The sequence below is a fragment of the Myxine glutinosa genome, unplaced genomic scaffold (genome assembly GCF_964187855.1).
Source record: "Myxine glutinosa unplaced genomic scaffold, kmMyxGlut1.1 SCAFFOLD_1184, whole genome shotgun sequence".
Classification (NCBI taxonomy): Eukaryota; Metazoa; Chordata; class Myxini; order Myxiniformes; family Myxinidae; genus Myxine; species Myxine glutinosa.
Genome location: NW_027617279.1, coordinates 18,349 through 34,124, shown reverse-complemented (window position 1 = coordinate 34,124; position 15,776 = coordinate 18,349). Strand labels below are relative to the sequence as shown.

At 42.7% G+C, this 15,776-nt stretch overlaps 1 protein-coding gene across 1 annotated transcript in view; it reads left to right on the top strand.

The window, feature by feature from the left end:
• LOC144889154 (DGAT1/2-independent enzyme synthesizing storage lipids-like) overlaps window positions 1-15,170 on the top strand; it is a 47,410-nt gene extending 32,240 nt beyond the window's left edge. Inside the window, exons 5-7 of the mRNA XM_078769105.1 lie at window positions 6,147-6,340; window positions 14,054-14,114; window positions 14,567-15,170. Of these exons, the coding sequence (XP_078625231.1) occupies window positions 6,147-6,340; window positions 14,054-14,114; window positions 14,567-14,631 (320 nt within the window). The 3' untranslated portion in view covers window positions 14,632-15,170. The remainder of the gene's footprint in view (window positions 1-6,146; window positions 6,341-14,053; window positions 14,115-14,566) is intronic.
• The last annotated feature ends 606 nt before the right edge of the window (window positions 15,171-15,776 follow it).

Sequence of the window (15,776 nt, the reverse complement as noted above, 5' to 3'; positions counted from 1 at the left end):
GTTTAAGGCCCATGGCACTGTAGCCAACCTCTCTGGATGTGGCCACATGAGAAAACTTGATCGAAGATTGCAGTGAAGGATTGTTCGAATGGTGGAGAAAGCATCTCGATCAACGGCCAAATAGATTCAAGCTGACCTTCAGACACAAGGTACGACAGTTTCAACTCGCACCATCCGTCGCCAACTCGAGGAAAGAAGGTTCTATGGTAGGAGACTCAGGAGGACCCCACTGATGAGAGAGAGACAGAAGAAAGCCTGACTGGATTATCCAAAGCACACCTGAACAAGCCAAAATCCTTCTGGGAGAATGTCCTGTGGACAGATGAGACCAAATTAGATCTTTTTGGTAAAGCACATCATCTCTATGTTTACAGAAAACAAAATGAAGCCTTCAATGAAAAGAACACCTTCCCTACAGTCAAACATGGAGGAGATTCAGTGATGTTTTGGGGTTGCTGTGCTGCCTCTGGCACTGGGTTCCTTAAATGTGTGTATGGCATCATGAAATCAGGAGATTACCAAGGCATTTTGGAGCGCAATGTTCAACCCAGTGTCAGAAATCTGGGTCTTCGTCGAAGGTCATGGGTCTTGCAGCAGGACAATGACCCCAAACACACTTCAAAAAACACCCAGGAATGGTTCAAGACAAAATGCTGGACTGTTCTGAAGTGGTCAGCAATGATTCCAGATCTAAATCCCATTGAACACCTGTGGGGAGATCTGAAAACAGCAGTTGGGAGAAGGCACCCTTCAAATCTGGGAGAACTGGAGCAGTTTGCCCAAGAAGAGTGGGCCAAACTGCCAGAAGAGAGGTGCAGGAAGCTCATTCATGGCTATAGGAAGCGCTTGACTGCAGTTATTTTGTCCAAAAGCTGTGCTACCAAATATTAAGTCTCGGGTGTCAATAATTTTGTCAATGCCATTTCTTTTTATTTTCTGATTTAAAAGGATATATTAAGTTCTGAATCAAAAACAAAGGTTCTGTAATATTAACAGTGAAATAAAGAATTGTGGAGACCAAATACTTTTGTCAATTTCAACTTATTTTTTGAGAAAATTGTGAGTTTTTGAAAAAAGTGTAAGGTTGCCAATATGGTGAAGAATCACATAAAAAATTATACTAGCCGGATCCGAATCCAGATCTTCACCAAAATCTAAACCTTTCGTCCTTGTCACATCCACCACCTCTCTGCCAAATTTCATTTGAATCCGTCCACACCTTTTTGAGATATCTTGTTCACAGACAGATAGACAAACAAACAAAGAAACAGGGGTGAAAACATAACCTCCATCCACCTTTGGTGGTGGAGGTAATAAAGATAAGGGATTCCAGAGGCAGCCATTCCAGCCAGGGAGCCAGGTAGAGGCAGCCATGCAAGCCCAAGCCATGACACTACCTCCACTATGCTTCACAGATGACATAATATGCTTTGGATCATATACAGTTACTTCCTTTCTCCACACTTTCGCATTTCAATCGCTTTGGTAAAGGTTTATCTTGGTCTCATCTGTGCATAAAACTTTGCCCCAGAACTCACCTCTGTACTTATTGCCAAATTCTAATCTGGCGTTTCTATTTTTGGCTCTGATGAGAGGTTTGCATCTTGCGGTGTAGCCTTTGTAATTCTGCTGTCAAAGCCTTCTGTCAACTTTAGATTGTAGTCTAGTAGGAAGAGGGGGGTATCATGCACCCCCCAGAAATATACTTCTAATCAGTGTTACTAGATTGGAAAAATTATGTAGAAAATGATGAGCTACGTTAAAAAGTTGTCAAAATGTCCCACGTATTATTTTTATGCAAATTAGTGCCGCCATTATCGAAAAATCTAGTTTTACTATATCTCAGCCAATATTGCAGATAACTGAACAAATAAGGTGTCTAGACCCATGTTTTGAGGGTCAAAGATCATAATAAAACTATTCTTAAAGTGATCACATGTGTCTGTGTCATGCTAGTATGCAAATTAGTGCCGCCATTACAAAATAATCACATTTTTACCAATTAAGAGACTCCAGTATTGCAGATAACTGAATAAATAAGGTGTCTAGACCCATGCTTTGAGGGTCAAAGATCATAATAAAACTATTCCTGAAGTGGCCACATGTATCTCTGGCATGCTATTATGCAAATTAGTCCTGCCGTTACTGCCATTTCCTATTTTCGTAAATGTATTCAATACCTCCGTTAATAGTTCTGCATCTTCGTCGATGCCAACTGATGTTGCTGGATATTCAACCTCCAAACCAACAAGGTAAGAAGTGAACTCAGCTACACACACACACACATGTGGATGTCAGTTTCTGCATGGAATCAGAAACAAGCAGCATCACAGCTGAGCTCTAGCACCATGTTAGATATAGCTAGCCTCTTTAAATCTACGTAGGTTTCTTGCTTAATTGTTGTTATCATTGCTGGTATCACTAAAACATTTGTTAGTGCCAAACATTGCTTAATGGAATCTGCATGGAATCAGAAACGAGCAGCATCACAGCTGAGCTAGCTAGCACCATGTTAGATATAGCTAGCCTCTTAAAATCTACGTAGGTTTCTTGCTTAATTGTTGTTATCATTGCTGGTATCACTAAAACATTTGTTAGTGCCAAACATTAGCTACACACACATGTGGACGTCAGTTTCTGCATGGAACCAGAAACAGGCAGCATCAGAGCTGAGCTAGCTAGCACCATGTTAGCTATAGCTAGCCTCTTAAAATCTACGTAGGGTTCCAGCTTAATTGTTGTTATCATTGCTTGTATCCCAAAAACATTTGTTAGCATCAAACATTAGGCTACTGTAGAACATGATGGTTGCATTCAGAACATCTGTTATCAGATTGAGAAGTCCAGATTTCATAACAGGGCGCCTTTAACATTAATGGTGATTTCTCATTCATTTCTCTAACAGTGGTGGTAGAAGTAGACATTAAGTCGGCATGCCCAAAATAAAACGGAGTGTAGATCCTGCAGCCCACAAATGCTCTCCACCTGCATGCATCCTTCATGTGCCATCCATGTCTGATCATGGTCATTTTACACCCCTCACTAAAATCAAAGGAACTGCTACAGAAAAACTACAACAGCTTCAGAAGATCCGGAATCGATGTCTCCACCAATCACATGAGTCCCCATATCGTATGCAATCAGTGTGTGACCAGATCCCTACAACTCTCCCCTATGACCTGGAAAGTGTTGGGTATCACCGCAACTGTTATCAGCGCTTTACTGGCAACCTTCAGCTTCTGGGAGATGGTACAGAACCAGAACCATCAACCTCACAGCGGCATCACTCCCCTCGTAAATCAGGGGGTTCTGCTGGACCCATCTTCCCGCCAGAGTGCATTTTCTGTGACAAAGTAGAGATCAAAGATGGTTATCGCAAAACTGAGAGACCTGTATACTTCACATCTTGTAAAAAACCACCTTTAGAGGCCGTTTTTCCCCGCAAGCGGGGGTTGGCCTTTTTCGGGAACTGTGGTTGTTGTTGTTTTTCGGTCCCCTTTTTGAAGCAATGTTTTACGGCCGGATGCCCTTCCTGACGCCAACCCTTTTTGCCGCCTTTAACGACAAGCAGGGAATTACCAGTGAACTGGTACTCAATTAGCCGACCTCGGAAGGATGACAGGCTGAGTCAACCCCCCTGGCGTTAATTCAGCGATTGACCGGGATTCGAACCCAGGATCCTAGGATCCTAAGCCGGCACCCTAGCCGCTAGCCCAACACCAGGGTTCACTCCTGACACACACTCCTGACGCCTGACTTCACTTCACTTCACTTCACTCCTGACTTCACATCTTGTAAGAATAAAGAAAATGCATGGGAGCAAATTGAATCACGGGCTGAGAAAATGGGTCTAGTTCGACTTTATAGACAGGTGAAAAGCAAAGACCTCTTTGCTTGTGAGGCCAAACACCATCCGTCATGCTTTAAATCTTTCCGCACAGCATTCAGTAACTACGAGCGCGGGACTTGCAGAGCCGAAGGAGCAAAATATACCGAGCAGGCTTGCATGTCAGCCGCCCATGAAAATGCATTCGTCTCGGTACTGAAACATTCAAACTCAGGCCGTCCAACAAAATGAGGTCCTACAGCTATCTTCCTTGCGCTTGCTCTATATCGAAGAACTTAAATCGAATGGGTACGAAAACTCAAATTATCGCTCCGAGAAACTGTACCTCCATCATGCTGCTGCCCTCGGATACAAGAATGCTGTGGTCAGAACACCTGACACAGATATCTTCATGATTCTTCCTTACCATGCTCATGCCATCAAGCTGACTGTATACCTGGATACGGGGTCAGGGAAACATCGACAACTTCTTGGGTTCTATGTGTTCAGTGGAGAAGACTGTACCAGTGCCTTCAAAGGGAAGGGGAAGGTGGGGCCCTTGAAAAAGCTGGAGAAGAACCCCAGGTTTCACAAGGCGTTTAGTCAACTCGGTGACTACTGGACTCTCAAGCCTGAGGTGCTGAGGCAGTTGGAGCAATTCACCTGTCTGATGTATGGACAGAGTCGTGAGTCTTCAGTGGACGTCGTCCGTGCCAAGTTGCTACGCAACATGGTTGGGGAAGACAAGAAACTCACTTCCAAGTCTAAGGTCGACCTGGCTCGACTTCCTCCATGACACTCTGCTCTGAAGCCGCACGTCCAACGTGTGAACCACCGTGTCGCCTTGTACAAGGGAGCTGATGAAGCTATTCTGGAAAAGCCAAAACCCTATGATGAGGGGCAAGGATGGATGAGGACTGATGAAGGAGTGTTGAAACCAGTATGGTCCTGCGGTCCTGTCCTACCAACCTCGCTAGTTGATCTCCTGGACACTGGAGAGCATGAACAGGAAGAGGAGGAGGACGAGGAAGGAGAGGACGAGTTGGACTCTGACGATTTCCTTGAAAACGATGATGAGTGATTCATAGTGGAGTAGCATTTACCTGACTGTTTATCTGGCATGGGAAAGAGAAGAGTTCTATTATGATGTTTGACCCTTGTACTACAAAATAAATAAACATTGGTTAAAAACACAACAACATCTGTCTAGACACCTTATTTGTTTAGTTATCTGCAATATTGGAGTCTCTTAATTGGTAAAAATGTGATTATTTTGTAATGGTGGCACTAATTTGCATACTAGCATGACACAGACACATGTGATCACTTTAAGAATAGTTTTATTATGATCTTTGACACTCAAAACATGGGTCTAGACACCTTATTTGTCCAGTTATCTGCAATATTGCCTGAGATATAGTGAAACTAGATTTTTCGATAATGGCGGCACTAATTTGCATAAAAATGATACGTGGGACATTTTGACAACTTTTTAACATCGCTCATCATTTTCTACACAATTTTTCCAATCTAGAAATACTGATTAGAAGTATATTTCCGGGGGGTGCATGATACCCCCCTCTTCCTACTGGACTACCCGTGAACTCTGGAGGTTTTTGGTGATGCCACTGACAGTTGTTTTAGGGTTTTCTTCATGGCTCTGATGATTTTCTGTCATCAACTACAGTTGATTTCCTTGGGGGACCTGGACGTTGTCTATTGCAAAGTCTATTGCAAAGTATTGCAAAGTCTTTATTTTTCAAGATATTCTAAATGGTTGTATTTGCTCTGCCCAATTTTTGTGTTGTGGTTCTAATTTAATTATTCTGTTCTTTCAGCTTCCAATTTGCTTGTTTTTCTTTCCTCGACAGACAGTTCTCTTTTCTTCATGTTGCCATGAGTAGGCATAAACCAAATTTCTGCATGTAGCAATGGGGGGTTGGGGGGGGGGGGGCAAAAGTGTTAAGTGTTATTGTACAGTCACGTGAAAAAGTAAGTACACCCCATGTAAAGTTTTGACTTTTTCAACATATTTCAACAAATTTCAACATACAGCTATTTGATCTTCATTTCAACAATATTGACAGATAAAGGTGATATAATATAACAAATATCATGAAACATTTACATTTTGTAGTCCATTGCATAATTTAAATAAATACAAATGCAAATTTTGCATGTGGAAAAAGTAAGTACATATATATATATATACACACACACACACACACATGCATCTGTCTCTTCTCTTGTTCCTTCAAACATTCTCTGTTCTCTTCCTTTCTTTGTCCTTAACCCCACATATTCTTCAAAATTGTGCCAGGTTTGGGACCACTTCTGTCGGCCTTTGGCGCGATTCCAGGTCCACAGTCCACCTGTGTGCAGATCTTGGAATCAGGCCACCTCCTTGGCATTTCCCCAGGAGGTGTACGAGAGGCCGTCCTCAGTGACTCAAACTACACCTTGGTCTGGTGCACACGCACAGGGTTTGCACAAGTTGCCCTCACAGCGGGCGTGGTATGCTCCAAGTCCTCTCGCATACTAATTTTACGATCATTATTACTTGAGGAGCAGATGTAGTTCCTCATCCTCATCTTCCTCCTCTTCCTCTCTCTCTCTCCCACTGCTCCTACCCCCACACCCCACCTCCCACCCCTCCACCCCCCCCCCCCCCCCCAGAGTTTTACCACTTATCCACCACCCTTGCTCCAATCTCTCGATAATGCAACAATCCCTTATACAGATACTACATGCAGTACACACAGGCCAAAGACAAAGACAGCTATTTACAATAAATTGCTCAAAAAGGGAAGGAAAGTCGAACCATGGCAAAATATCAGTGTTTATATCTACAGTCATCCTATTACCGTATTTTAAAAAAGGCAATTCTCTGTATGTGTGTGGTGTGTATGTGGGCCTATGTGTGTGTGTTCATCTAAAAATCATTGAAAAAAACCGTGCTGGGCTGATCTCTACCAAATTTTGCAGACGTGTTGGAAGTACCCAGGGTCAGGTCATGGGTACAAAAAAAAACATCTGAAAATGTAAAGCCTGGCTGCTTCTGCTTTGTATTCAGACATCTTCCATATGCTAAACGTGACGAAAACAGCTAGAAAAAAAAAATACAAAAAAGTTGACGACTTTAGGCGACCTTGACCTTTTGACCTCAAAAGCGATATGCTTTGGTGACCCAATATGCAAACCCTGATCAAATTTAAAGTCGATTGGATGTAAACTGACAATTTTATACAACCTTGACCTTTGACCTTTTTCTCTTTAAAAAAAATCAGCTTCTAGCCTGTGATTGGTGAACTAATTCAGTGGCCCAATATGCAAATTCTTAAAATGCCAGGTCATTCGGATGGAAATTGACAATTTTATGTGATGCTGACCTTTGACATTTTGACCAAATTATTAATTTGACTTCTCCATATTCTCATAATAAAGCTTTGTTGAAACGCCATGGCCCGAACAGACACACAGACCCATACACAGCAAAACTCTGTCTCCTGCTGTGTGGGGGATGGGCTAATAAAAAGGAGGTGGACAAACAATGGGTGTGCGGAAGAACGGGGGCAGGAGAGGACACATGGGGTTGAAAACCATTCAAGTGTTTGACCAGCTTGTGATTTTTGTCAATGTTTGAAGAGAGGGGAGAGGCTGCTGCCTGCCTATGAGGGATGTCACGGCAGAGGGTGGAGGCATCAGCAACTAGATAAATGGGATTTTTCAGAGTCGGGGAGATTGTTGATGCAGATCAGGAATAAGACTTGGTCCAGAACACTTGCCTTGGGGCACTCCAGCCTTGACAGGGAGAGGAGATGAAAGGATTCCATTGAGAGCCACACATTGGCTAGGAGAGTAGAGGAAGTGAGTAAGCCATGTGTGGAGTTAGCCTTGGATTACATAGGGAAAGTTTGGAGAGAAAGGCAGGATGTCATACTGTATGGAAAGCTTGAGCTTTGTCTAGAACGACGGCCCTGAGCCAATGTCTGACATTGAGGGCCTCCATCCATTGTTGGGAGAGTAGAAGCAGCATGTCCAAGGTAGAGTGACCAGGTCTCATTGATGATTTGAGATGAGGCCGTTGGAGAAAAGGAAGGATTTCATACTAACTGCTATGATGAATTCCATGACCTTGCTGGTGATTGGAAGTAAGCTAATTAGTCTGTAATTAAGGGGATCAGTTTTTGCAGCTTTTTAAGCCTCCGTTGACGAAGTCACGAGAGGAATTATGTTTTTGGGTTTTCCGTCCGGCTGTCCATCCGTCCGTTTGTCTGACCATGAAAGGTTTTCATTACCTTGATAACTTGAGAATGGCTGATGGGATCTTAGTCAAACTTGGTGCAGGTATGTATAATGAGGTAAAGATGAACTGATTCTATTTTGGGGTCATGAGGTCCAAGGTCAAATGTCAGAAGTCATGTTAAGTAAAAAATTATGTTCCTGTGCTAACTCATGAACCATTGATGGGATTTTGAGCAAACTTGGTATAAGTATATATTAGGCAAAGATGAACTGATTAGATTTTGGAGTGAAGAGGTCAAAGGTCAGAGGTGATGTTGAGTAAAATTTATGTTGCCATGCTAACTTGTGAACAAGTGAATGGGATTTTGAACAAATTTGGTATAAGTATATATGATGCAAAAATGGACTGATTGGATTATGCCATCAAGAGGTCAAAGGTCAGAGGTCATGTTAGGTAAAAATGTGATAACTTGACAACAGCTGAATGGATTTAAATCAAACTTGGTACAAGTATGTATAATGATGTAATAATGTGGGCGGAGGCATATAGGTTGATGTCGTGACGTGACTTGGGGCACTCCAGCCTTGACAGGGAGAGGAGATTAAAGGATTCCATTGAGAGCCACACGTTGGCTACGAGAGTAGAGGAAGTCAGTAATCCATGTGTGGAGTTCGGCTTGGATTTGTCATGATGTCGTGACGTCGAAGAGTGTTCTAGTTATGTAATGCTGTGATGTTGGCTGGTTTCTAAGCAGATGGAAGATGACCTAGTGTAAGTGACAGAGTCAAAATGGCAGAGAGAAGAAGTGCAAGAGCAGCAGAGCTGGTTTTCTTTCGGACACATGAGCTAATGACATCCGGTCCAGTTGCAGAATGATCACATTCACCCCTTTGGTTAATCTAGATCAGCTACAACATTCTCTGCAAGAGTAAGTCTTAAAGTCATCTCAGATCCGTTCCTGGATATAGTCTGGGATCCGAGGCCTGGAAATGTGTAAAAAAGTGATTTTGAAGTGACACCCCTGCTATAAAATGTTTGACCCCTAGATCATGTCTGTGGGGGTGTTAGCCACCGGAAAAGTGACTTTAGCAAGGTAGTTTGGATTGCGCGAATTCTGTAAGGACGTTTTTTAACTTGGGGCGTCAACTGTAAAAAAGCAAGAAATTTAGGGGTAGGGGAAATTCAATTGACCATATATCCCATAATACAGGGGTGAGTGAGTGCAACAAATTACCACTCATTCTTTTTGTTATAAAGTTGGCTTTTATATGAAACATGATTCAACGTGATTGGACCATCCATGAGGTCAGCAGAGGTCAAAAGGTCACGGAAAGTGGGTTAAGCTGAAAATTTAGCTCCTTTATCAAATAATTCACATATGTATATGTCACAATATGTTCTTTGCATCCCTCTACTGTTTCTGGCCTATATTGATCGTAATAGTGATGGTTTACTGTGGTGGTTGATGCTTTTCATCTTTTGAGTGGTGCTAGTGATTATTATGCTACATTTGTTTCAGCAACTTGCTTCACTCTTGCTGATCTTTATGATTACCATCGATCTTCAGCCTCCCTAGCTGGAGCAAGCTTCCTTCTTGTCAATTATTATTTACATAACAAACAAACATACATACAGAGAAAACAAAGTTTGGTTATGGACCATTGCTTCCATAAAACCCAACCAACGCAGATGTAGTCCAGACCTCATTGGACTACTTTGTCTCCTTGAGTCTTAAGATGGGTCAGGCTAAGACGGTGGTGACTTGTGACCAGGCGATATATGACATAGTAAAGGGGTTGTTTAGGAAGGAATCGGAAAAGTACAAAGATGTTATTGTTCGACTTGGAGGATTCCATATTGCCCAGAACTTCTTGGGATCTATTGGATTTTTCATAATGGAGAGTGGCATAGAGGACATTCTGGTTTCTAGTGATATCTGTGGTCGAGGTACAGCCAATAAAGTCATGGCAGGAAAAGATTATTATAAGATGGTCCGTTATCATTCATGGTTGAGTGAGGCATTGTTCATGCTGAAGTCGGAGGCATTTGAGAAATGGCTGTTGTTCGAGAAGACTGAGGAGACACTTTCTTTGCTTTCATCTCTGCTTGAAAGTCTTAGAAATGCCTTTGACAGGAAAGAGAAGGACGAATTTGCTGCACTCATGAAGGAAGTCATGAAATGCCTAGTCACTGGAGTCACTCTGGGGAGATTTTGAGAAGGGATTAGGAGTGACAGCCCATCTTTCGAGCATGTACATAGACATGGTGCTTATTCTAAGGCGTTACATCCATGCTGAGAGAGCTGGGCTGTGGCAACAACACTTACAAGAGGTACAGAATATGCTACCCTATACCATTGCTTCCGGCCATAGTAAGTACATGTCCTGCCTTCCGATCGATCTCAGTGAGATGCAAAAGCTTCCAGAAACAGCACCAGAAGTGCACGAGGAGTTTGCAGCTGGCAAATTCACAGTTCACCAGACTGCAGGAGACTTTAATGGTGTGTGGACAGACCTTGCCCTTGAACAGACCTACAATAGGGAAGGCAAAACAAGCCTCCTTAAGGGTATAACACAGTCTGAATCAGCACGAGAAAAGTACATCAAGGCTCTACCGTTCATGACCTCTGTCTCTGAAAGTGTAAAACAGATGGCACACATGGCCTCGCCGCAATCTGACCACCACGAGAAGCTGAGGAAAGACGACATGGAAGCCGTGTTGCAGATCAAACGGACCGTGGAAGAGAAGATGCAAAACCCATTCGATCCTTCACTTGCAACAGATAAACTAATGAACATATCCACAGGTCAGATTCTTGCAGCAACTACCCTGGTAGATGCCAACCGTCTAGGCTTGGAGGCAATGGATGCTGCCACAACAACGAATGCAGACAAGATTGTCCAACCGAAGATAGAAACATTTGCCATGCATCTGAAGAAAAGTAAGAAAAAGATGGACACTGTGAAAGAAGTCATCAGAGAGGAGAGTGCAGTGACAAGGGCACTTTGTTTCGCACAGGACCTGAGTGATGAGGCACGGACTGAGGCATTTAGTTACGAATGGCTTGAGTACCCTCCCCCGTTGTTTGAGCCAGAGAAGAATGGATTTTCCATGCGCAAAGGTTGCAAATCCAACTATCTATCCACTCTACAGGCAGAGGTTGCCGAGTCATGGGAACCGTTAAAAGAGTTGCCTCCTGCATCTGATGCAGTTTATGTAGTCGATGCAATGGCATTCATCCAGCGGTTCAACACACTTGGTTCGAGTACATTTGACCAACTTCAGGAAAGGTACAGGAACAAACTCTTGAACATGAAACCCAGACATTGCACTGAAGTGCATTTCGTGGGCGATCATTCGTGGGCGATCAATATGATTTTGGGTTGAAGAGTCTAAAGGGGATGAACGCCAGAGACGGGAGTCAAATACCAACTTGCCAGAGTTTGTTCCAGCGGACATCATGAAAATCCCTGATTGGAACACATTCCTGTCAAACCCTTGTAACAAGACCAATCTGCTGTCGTATCGTGCTTCACGTTGGTCCCAGGAGTCATCCTGGCCTGATGGCTTCTGCCTGGTCCTTGGGGTCAACGCCCAGGCAACTCGTGTGACGCAGACGGAACATACCAATGTTGATGAGCTGTACTGCCCTAACCACGAGGAGGCGGACACCAGAATCTTTGCTCACATTGCTAGCTGTGACAACAGCGTAGTTGTCATTCAGGCTACAGATACAGATATCATCGTCTTGTCAATGTATCATTTCCCTCGGTTGACAAACGTTGTTGAGTTATGGGTGGAAAAGGATGATCTGTTCCTCCCCATCCATGACTTGGTGAATGAGTTGGCCAAAGCAGTTGGAAAGGATGTATTGGCACTCACAGACACACTGCTCATGTCCTACATTCTGTCAGGTTGTGATTCGGTGAGCTATCCTTTCAAACGGGGTAAGAAGAGAGCAGTGAAAGTCGCACTCCAGCATGTTGACAAACAGCCAGCGTTGTCCAATTTCATCCGACATGAATCCGGACCTTCTGCACATGATCAGGTGATAACTGAAGCACGAAGCTTCTTTTGTGATCTCTACGGCAAGCCAGGGTATTCATCCCTGGATAAGCTCCGCGCCCACTTGTTTGCATCTAGCAAACTAGATCTGCGCTCCCTTCCTCCAACAGAAGATGCTTTTCACTTCCACGTTCTCAGGAGCCTTTGTCAGATCAGCTTATACAAGCAAGCTTCACTCAGCAATCCAGTGCTTCTTCCACCTGAAGAGTATGGCAGGAGTGTGGATGGTGACAGGTTAATTCCTGTCATGAAGAGCAAGCCATCAAAGCCTTCTGCTGCGAAGTTGAAGTACTGCAAATGTAAGAAGAAACCGAACTGCCTGAGGAATTGCCCTTGTGCGAAAGCTGGAGTACCATGCATCATTGCATGTGCCTGCAATGGCGACAGAGAAAAATGTGGATGGCTTCTGACTGATGACGGTGATGATGATGAGTAAATAGAGGTAATGACACTTTTCCAGACAGTATGTGGTATGACTTGTCGTTTTAAAACATGTTGAAGAGTACCGTGCAAATAGATAGTGTGAATGCCCGATTTTGGTGATTTTTTAAAGTTATGCAAATCTAAAGTGACATACATGCCAGTAAGTTAAGTTCAGTCGGGGCATTTCTTTCCCAAAAACATCAGAGGGGTACAAACAACATATTTTGGGTGTAAAAGTTTGGCTATATTGAGCTTGAAGTAGGAAAAATGTGATTTTATTTACTAAAGGAGCTAAACTTTTAGCTTAACCCACTTTCCGTGACCTTTTGACCTCTGCTGACCTCATGGATGGTCCAATCACGTTGAATCATGTTTCATATAAAAGCCAACTTTATAACAAAAAGAATGAGTGGTAATTTGTTGCACTCACCCCTGTATTATGGGATATATGGTCAATTGAATTTCCCCTACCCCTAAATTTCTTGCTTTTTTACAGTTGACGCCCCAAGTAAAAAAATGTCCCTACAGAATTCGCGCAATCCAAACTACCTTGCTAAGGTCACTTTTCTGGTGGCTAACACCCCCACAGACATGATCTAGGGGTCAAACATTTTATAGCAGGGGTGTCACTTCAAAATCAAATTTTGAGGTCTCGGATCCCAGACTAATAGTCTCCTCATTTCATATTAAAGACTTTCATTTGAAGAGGAAGATTATAAGAGAGAATCATCAGACCTCCTGATTTTACATAATCCTGACACAACAATCCTTTTCTTCCTTTCTGCTATGATCTCCTCTGGAAAACCCTTAAAGGTTGTAAACTTTCTCAGTTCAATGAAAACACCAGAAGACCTATTGTTTCATGCTGCATATCTTTAAAAAAAACTGTGGCAGGATAAAATAATTTGATAAACTACTCCACAATATTCAGGTCTACATGTGTAAACACATCGAGTTGGATCAATAATGATTCCAATAAAGCAGGTGATGCTGTTTCAACCTATCGGCAACGTCGAGCAACGTTCACAGTCTGACCAAGCTACCCTGAAAGTCCCGTTACTACAAATTCAGCAATGACAAAGTTGCAAACCTATGTTGTATTATTCTAAAAAAAATGGCAGTAAATAGAACTTCCTTTTCTATCTTACGAGTAAATACGACCCGTCGCTTCACTGACGGGAATATTAAGAGATGAGGGAGGAAGGGAGAGAAGGGAGGGGGGCCTTTTGCGTCACAAACATTCCTGGGAGTTCTCTGAATCCACCGTCTGCGGTTTCATTGAAGTCAAGTTATAGCACGACAAACAAACACACAGACACGGCTCCTTTTATCATACAGATATGCTGTTTCACAACTCTTCTTTCATTTCATGTTTTTGGGGAAGGTCATGTGATGCTCTAGATTTGGAATGAACAGCAATTGTCCTGCTGGGAACTCATAATGATTATATTATTTAACTTAACTTCCATCTCTCTTTTGTTCTTTGTTTACAGCCAATCATCCCAATGTTCACTAAGAATTTGCAGGAGAGCTGCTACCTAGTGAGCATTTTCGGTAAGTATCTGTTTCATGATTTGTGTTGACGAAGAGAATCTGTCAACAGTATATAAAATACCATTGTCTCTCTGTGGCTGTCTGTCTGCCTTTGTTCCTTATGCACGGCCACATATTTTAAGTTACAAACTTCAAACTTAGGGTACAAATACAACTTTTTTGGGGGGGTAACATAGGCTATGTAGCCGCGGCCTCACACAGGGATGTCGGGTGCCATAAATTCTCAATGTAAATGTGTACCGCCGCCTGGCAGAGGGTATTACAATTTCCTTCTTTACCTGCACAATGCCGAGGTTAAAGCACTCTTTGCACAGGTAAATTTGTCCTCCTTTCCTCCCCCCCCCCAAAATGGAGGGGACTGTCAAAGCCCCCCCCCCAAATATGTATATGTAGTATATCTCTCCCCTCCCCTTTCCTTCCACCATTCCCCCCTCCTCCCTTCCCCCTTATAGCAGCAAGAGATGTGACGACTAATTGGTCCATCAGCGAAGCGATGGGTAGGCTCTTCTATGTATAATAAGATAAAGAGAGGAGGAATCAAATGAAAAATGAGCATGCTCAGAAGACTTGAAATCTGAAAACTACAACAAGGGAAGAAAGAAAAAGAGAAATCACAACAACACAAACAGAAACAAACCAGATGGTATTCATAGAATACTTACCCTGTGCAGTCAACTTGTTGTAAGTGAACTCTTTTGTTTTTGAAGGTTTTTTTTTCTTTGATCCAATATGGCTGACAGACCACGTGAGCGATGACATCATAAATTTATATTCTCTAATACAATTGTTGCACAGATCACGCTCAATACATTTCAAACTGATCAGACTAAGCGTTGTCCCTGTTGAATTATGACATCATAATTATGGCACTAATGATGTCATCGTTAACAACACCTATTCCCCATATGGAGTTATTTACAATGAGCCATGTTTCATTTTTTTCCCAACGAGCGGTTTTGGAAATATAGAGGTGCAACGTTTTTCAGTTTTTCCAAGATGGCGCCTGTACCACATGACCCATGACATCATGATTATCATTAAAATATTCTAAAGGAGGAGGTGATCCTGTGGTGAAAATTTCGTGTCCATCAGACCAATAGTTGCTGAAATTTTTAAAATAATGATCGAATGTATAAGTGTTGTATTTGTCGAATTATGATGTCATAACGAACGCACCGATGACATCATCATTAACATATCTTATTCCCCATGGGGAGTAGTTGACAATGAGCTGGGTTTCAATGTTTTCCATGTAGTGGTTTCATGGATATAGAGGTGCGAAGCTTTTCCAAAATGGCGCCTGTACCACGTGACCGATGACGTCACAGTGATCATTAAAATATTCTATAGGAGGAGGCACTCATATGGTGAAAATTTCGTGTCAATCGGACCAATGGTTGCCGAGAAAATGAATTTAAAAAATGCAGACATGCATGGCACACGGCACACGTACGCACACCGAATGCTTAACCCCGCTTTTCGCTTTCACGAGCGCAGGGTAACTCGTTGAGTTTTGTATTCATAGAATACTTACCCCACGCAGTCAACTTGTTGCTAGCCAACTCTTCTGTTTTTGAACATTTTTTTTTCTTTGATCCAATATGGTTGCCAGACCACGTGAGCAATGACATCATTAATTGATACTAGGGCATGCCCGTACTA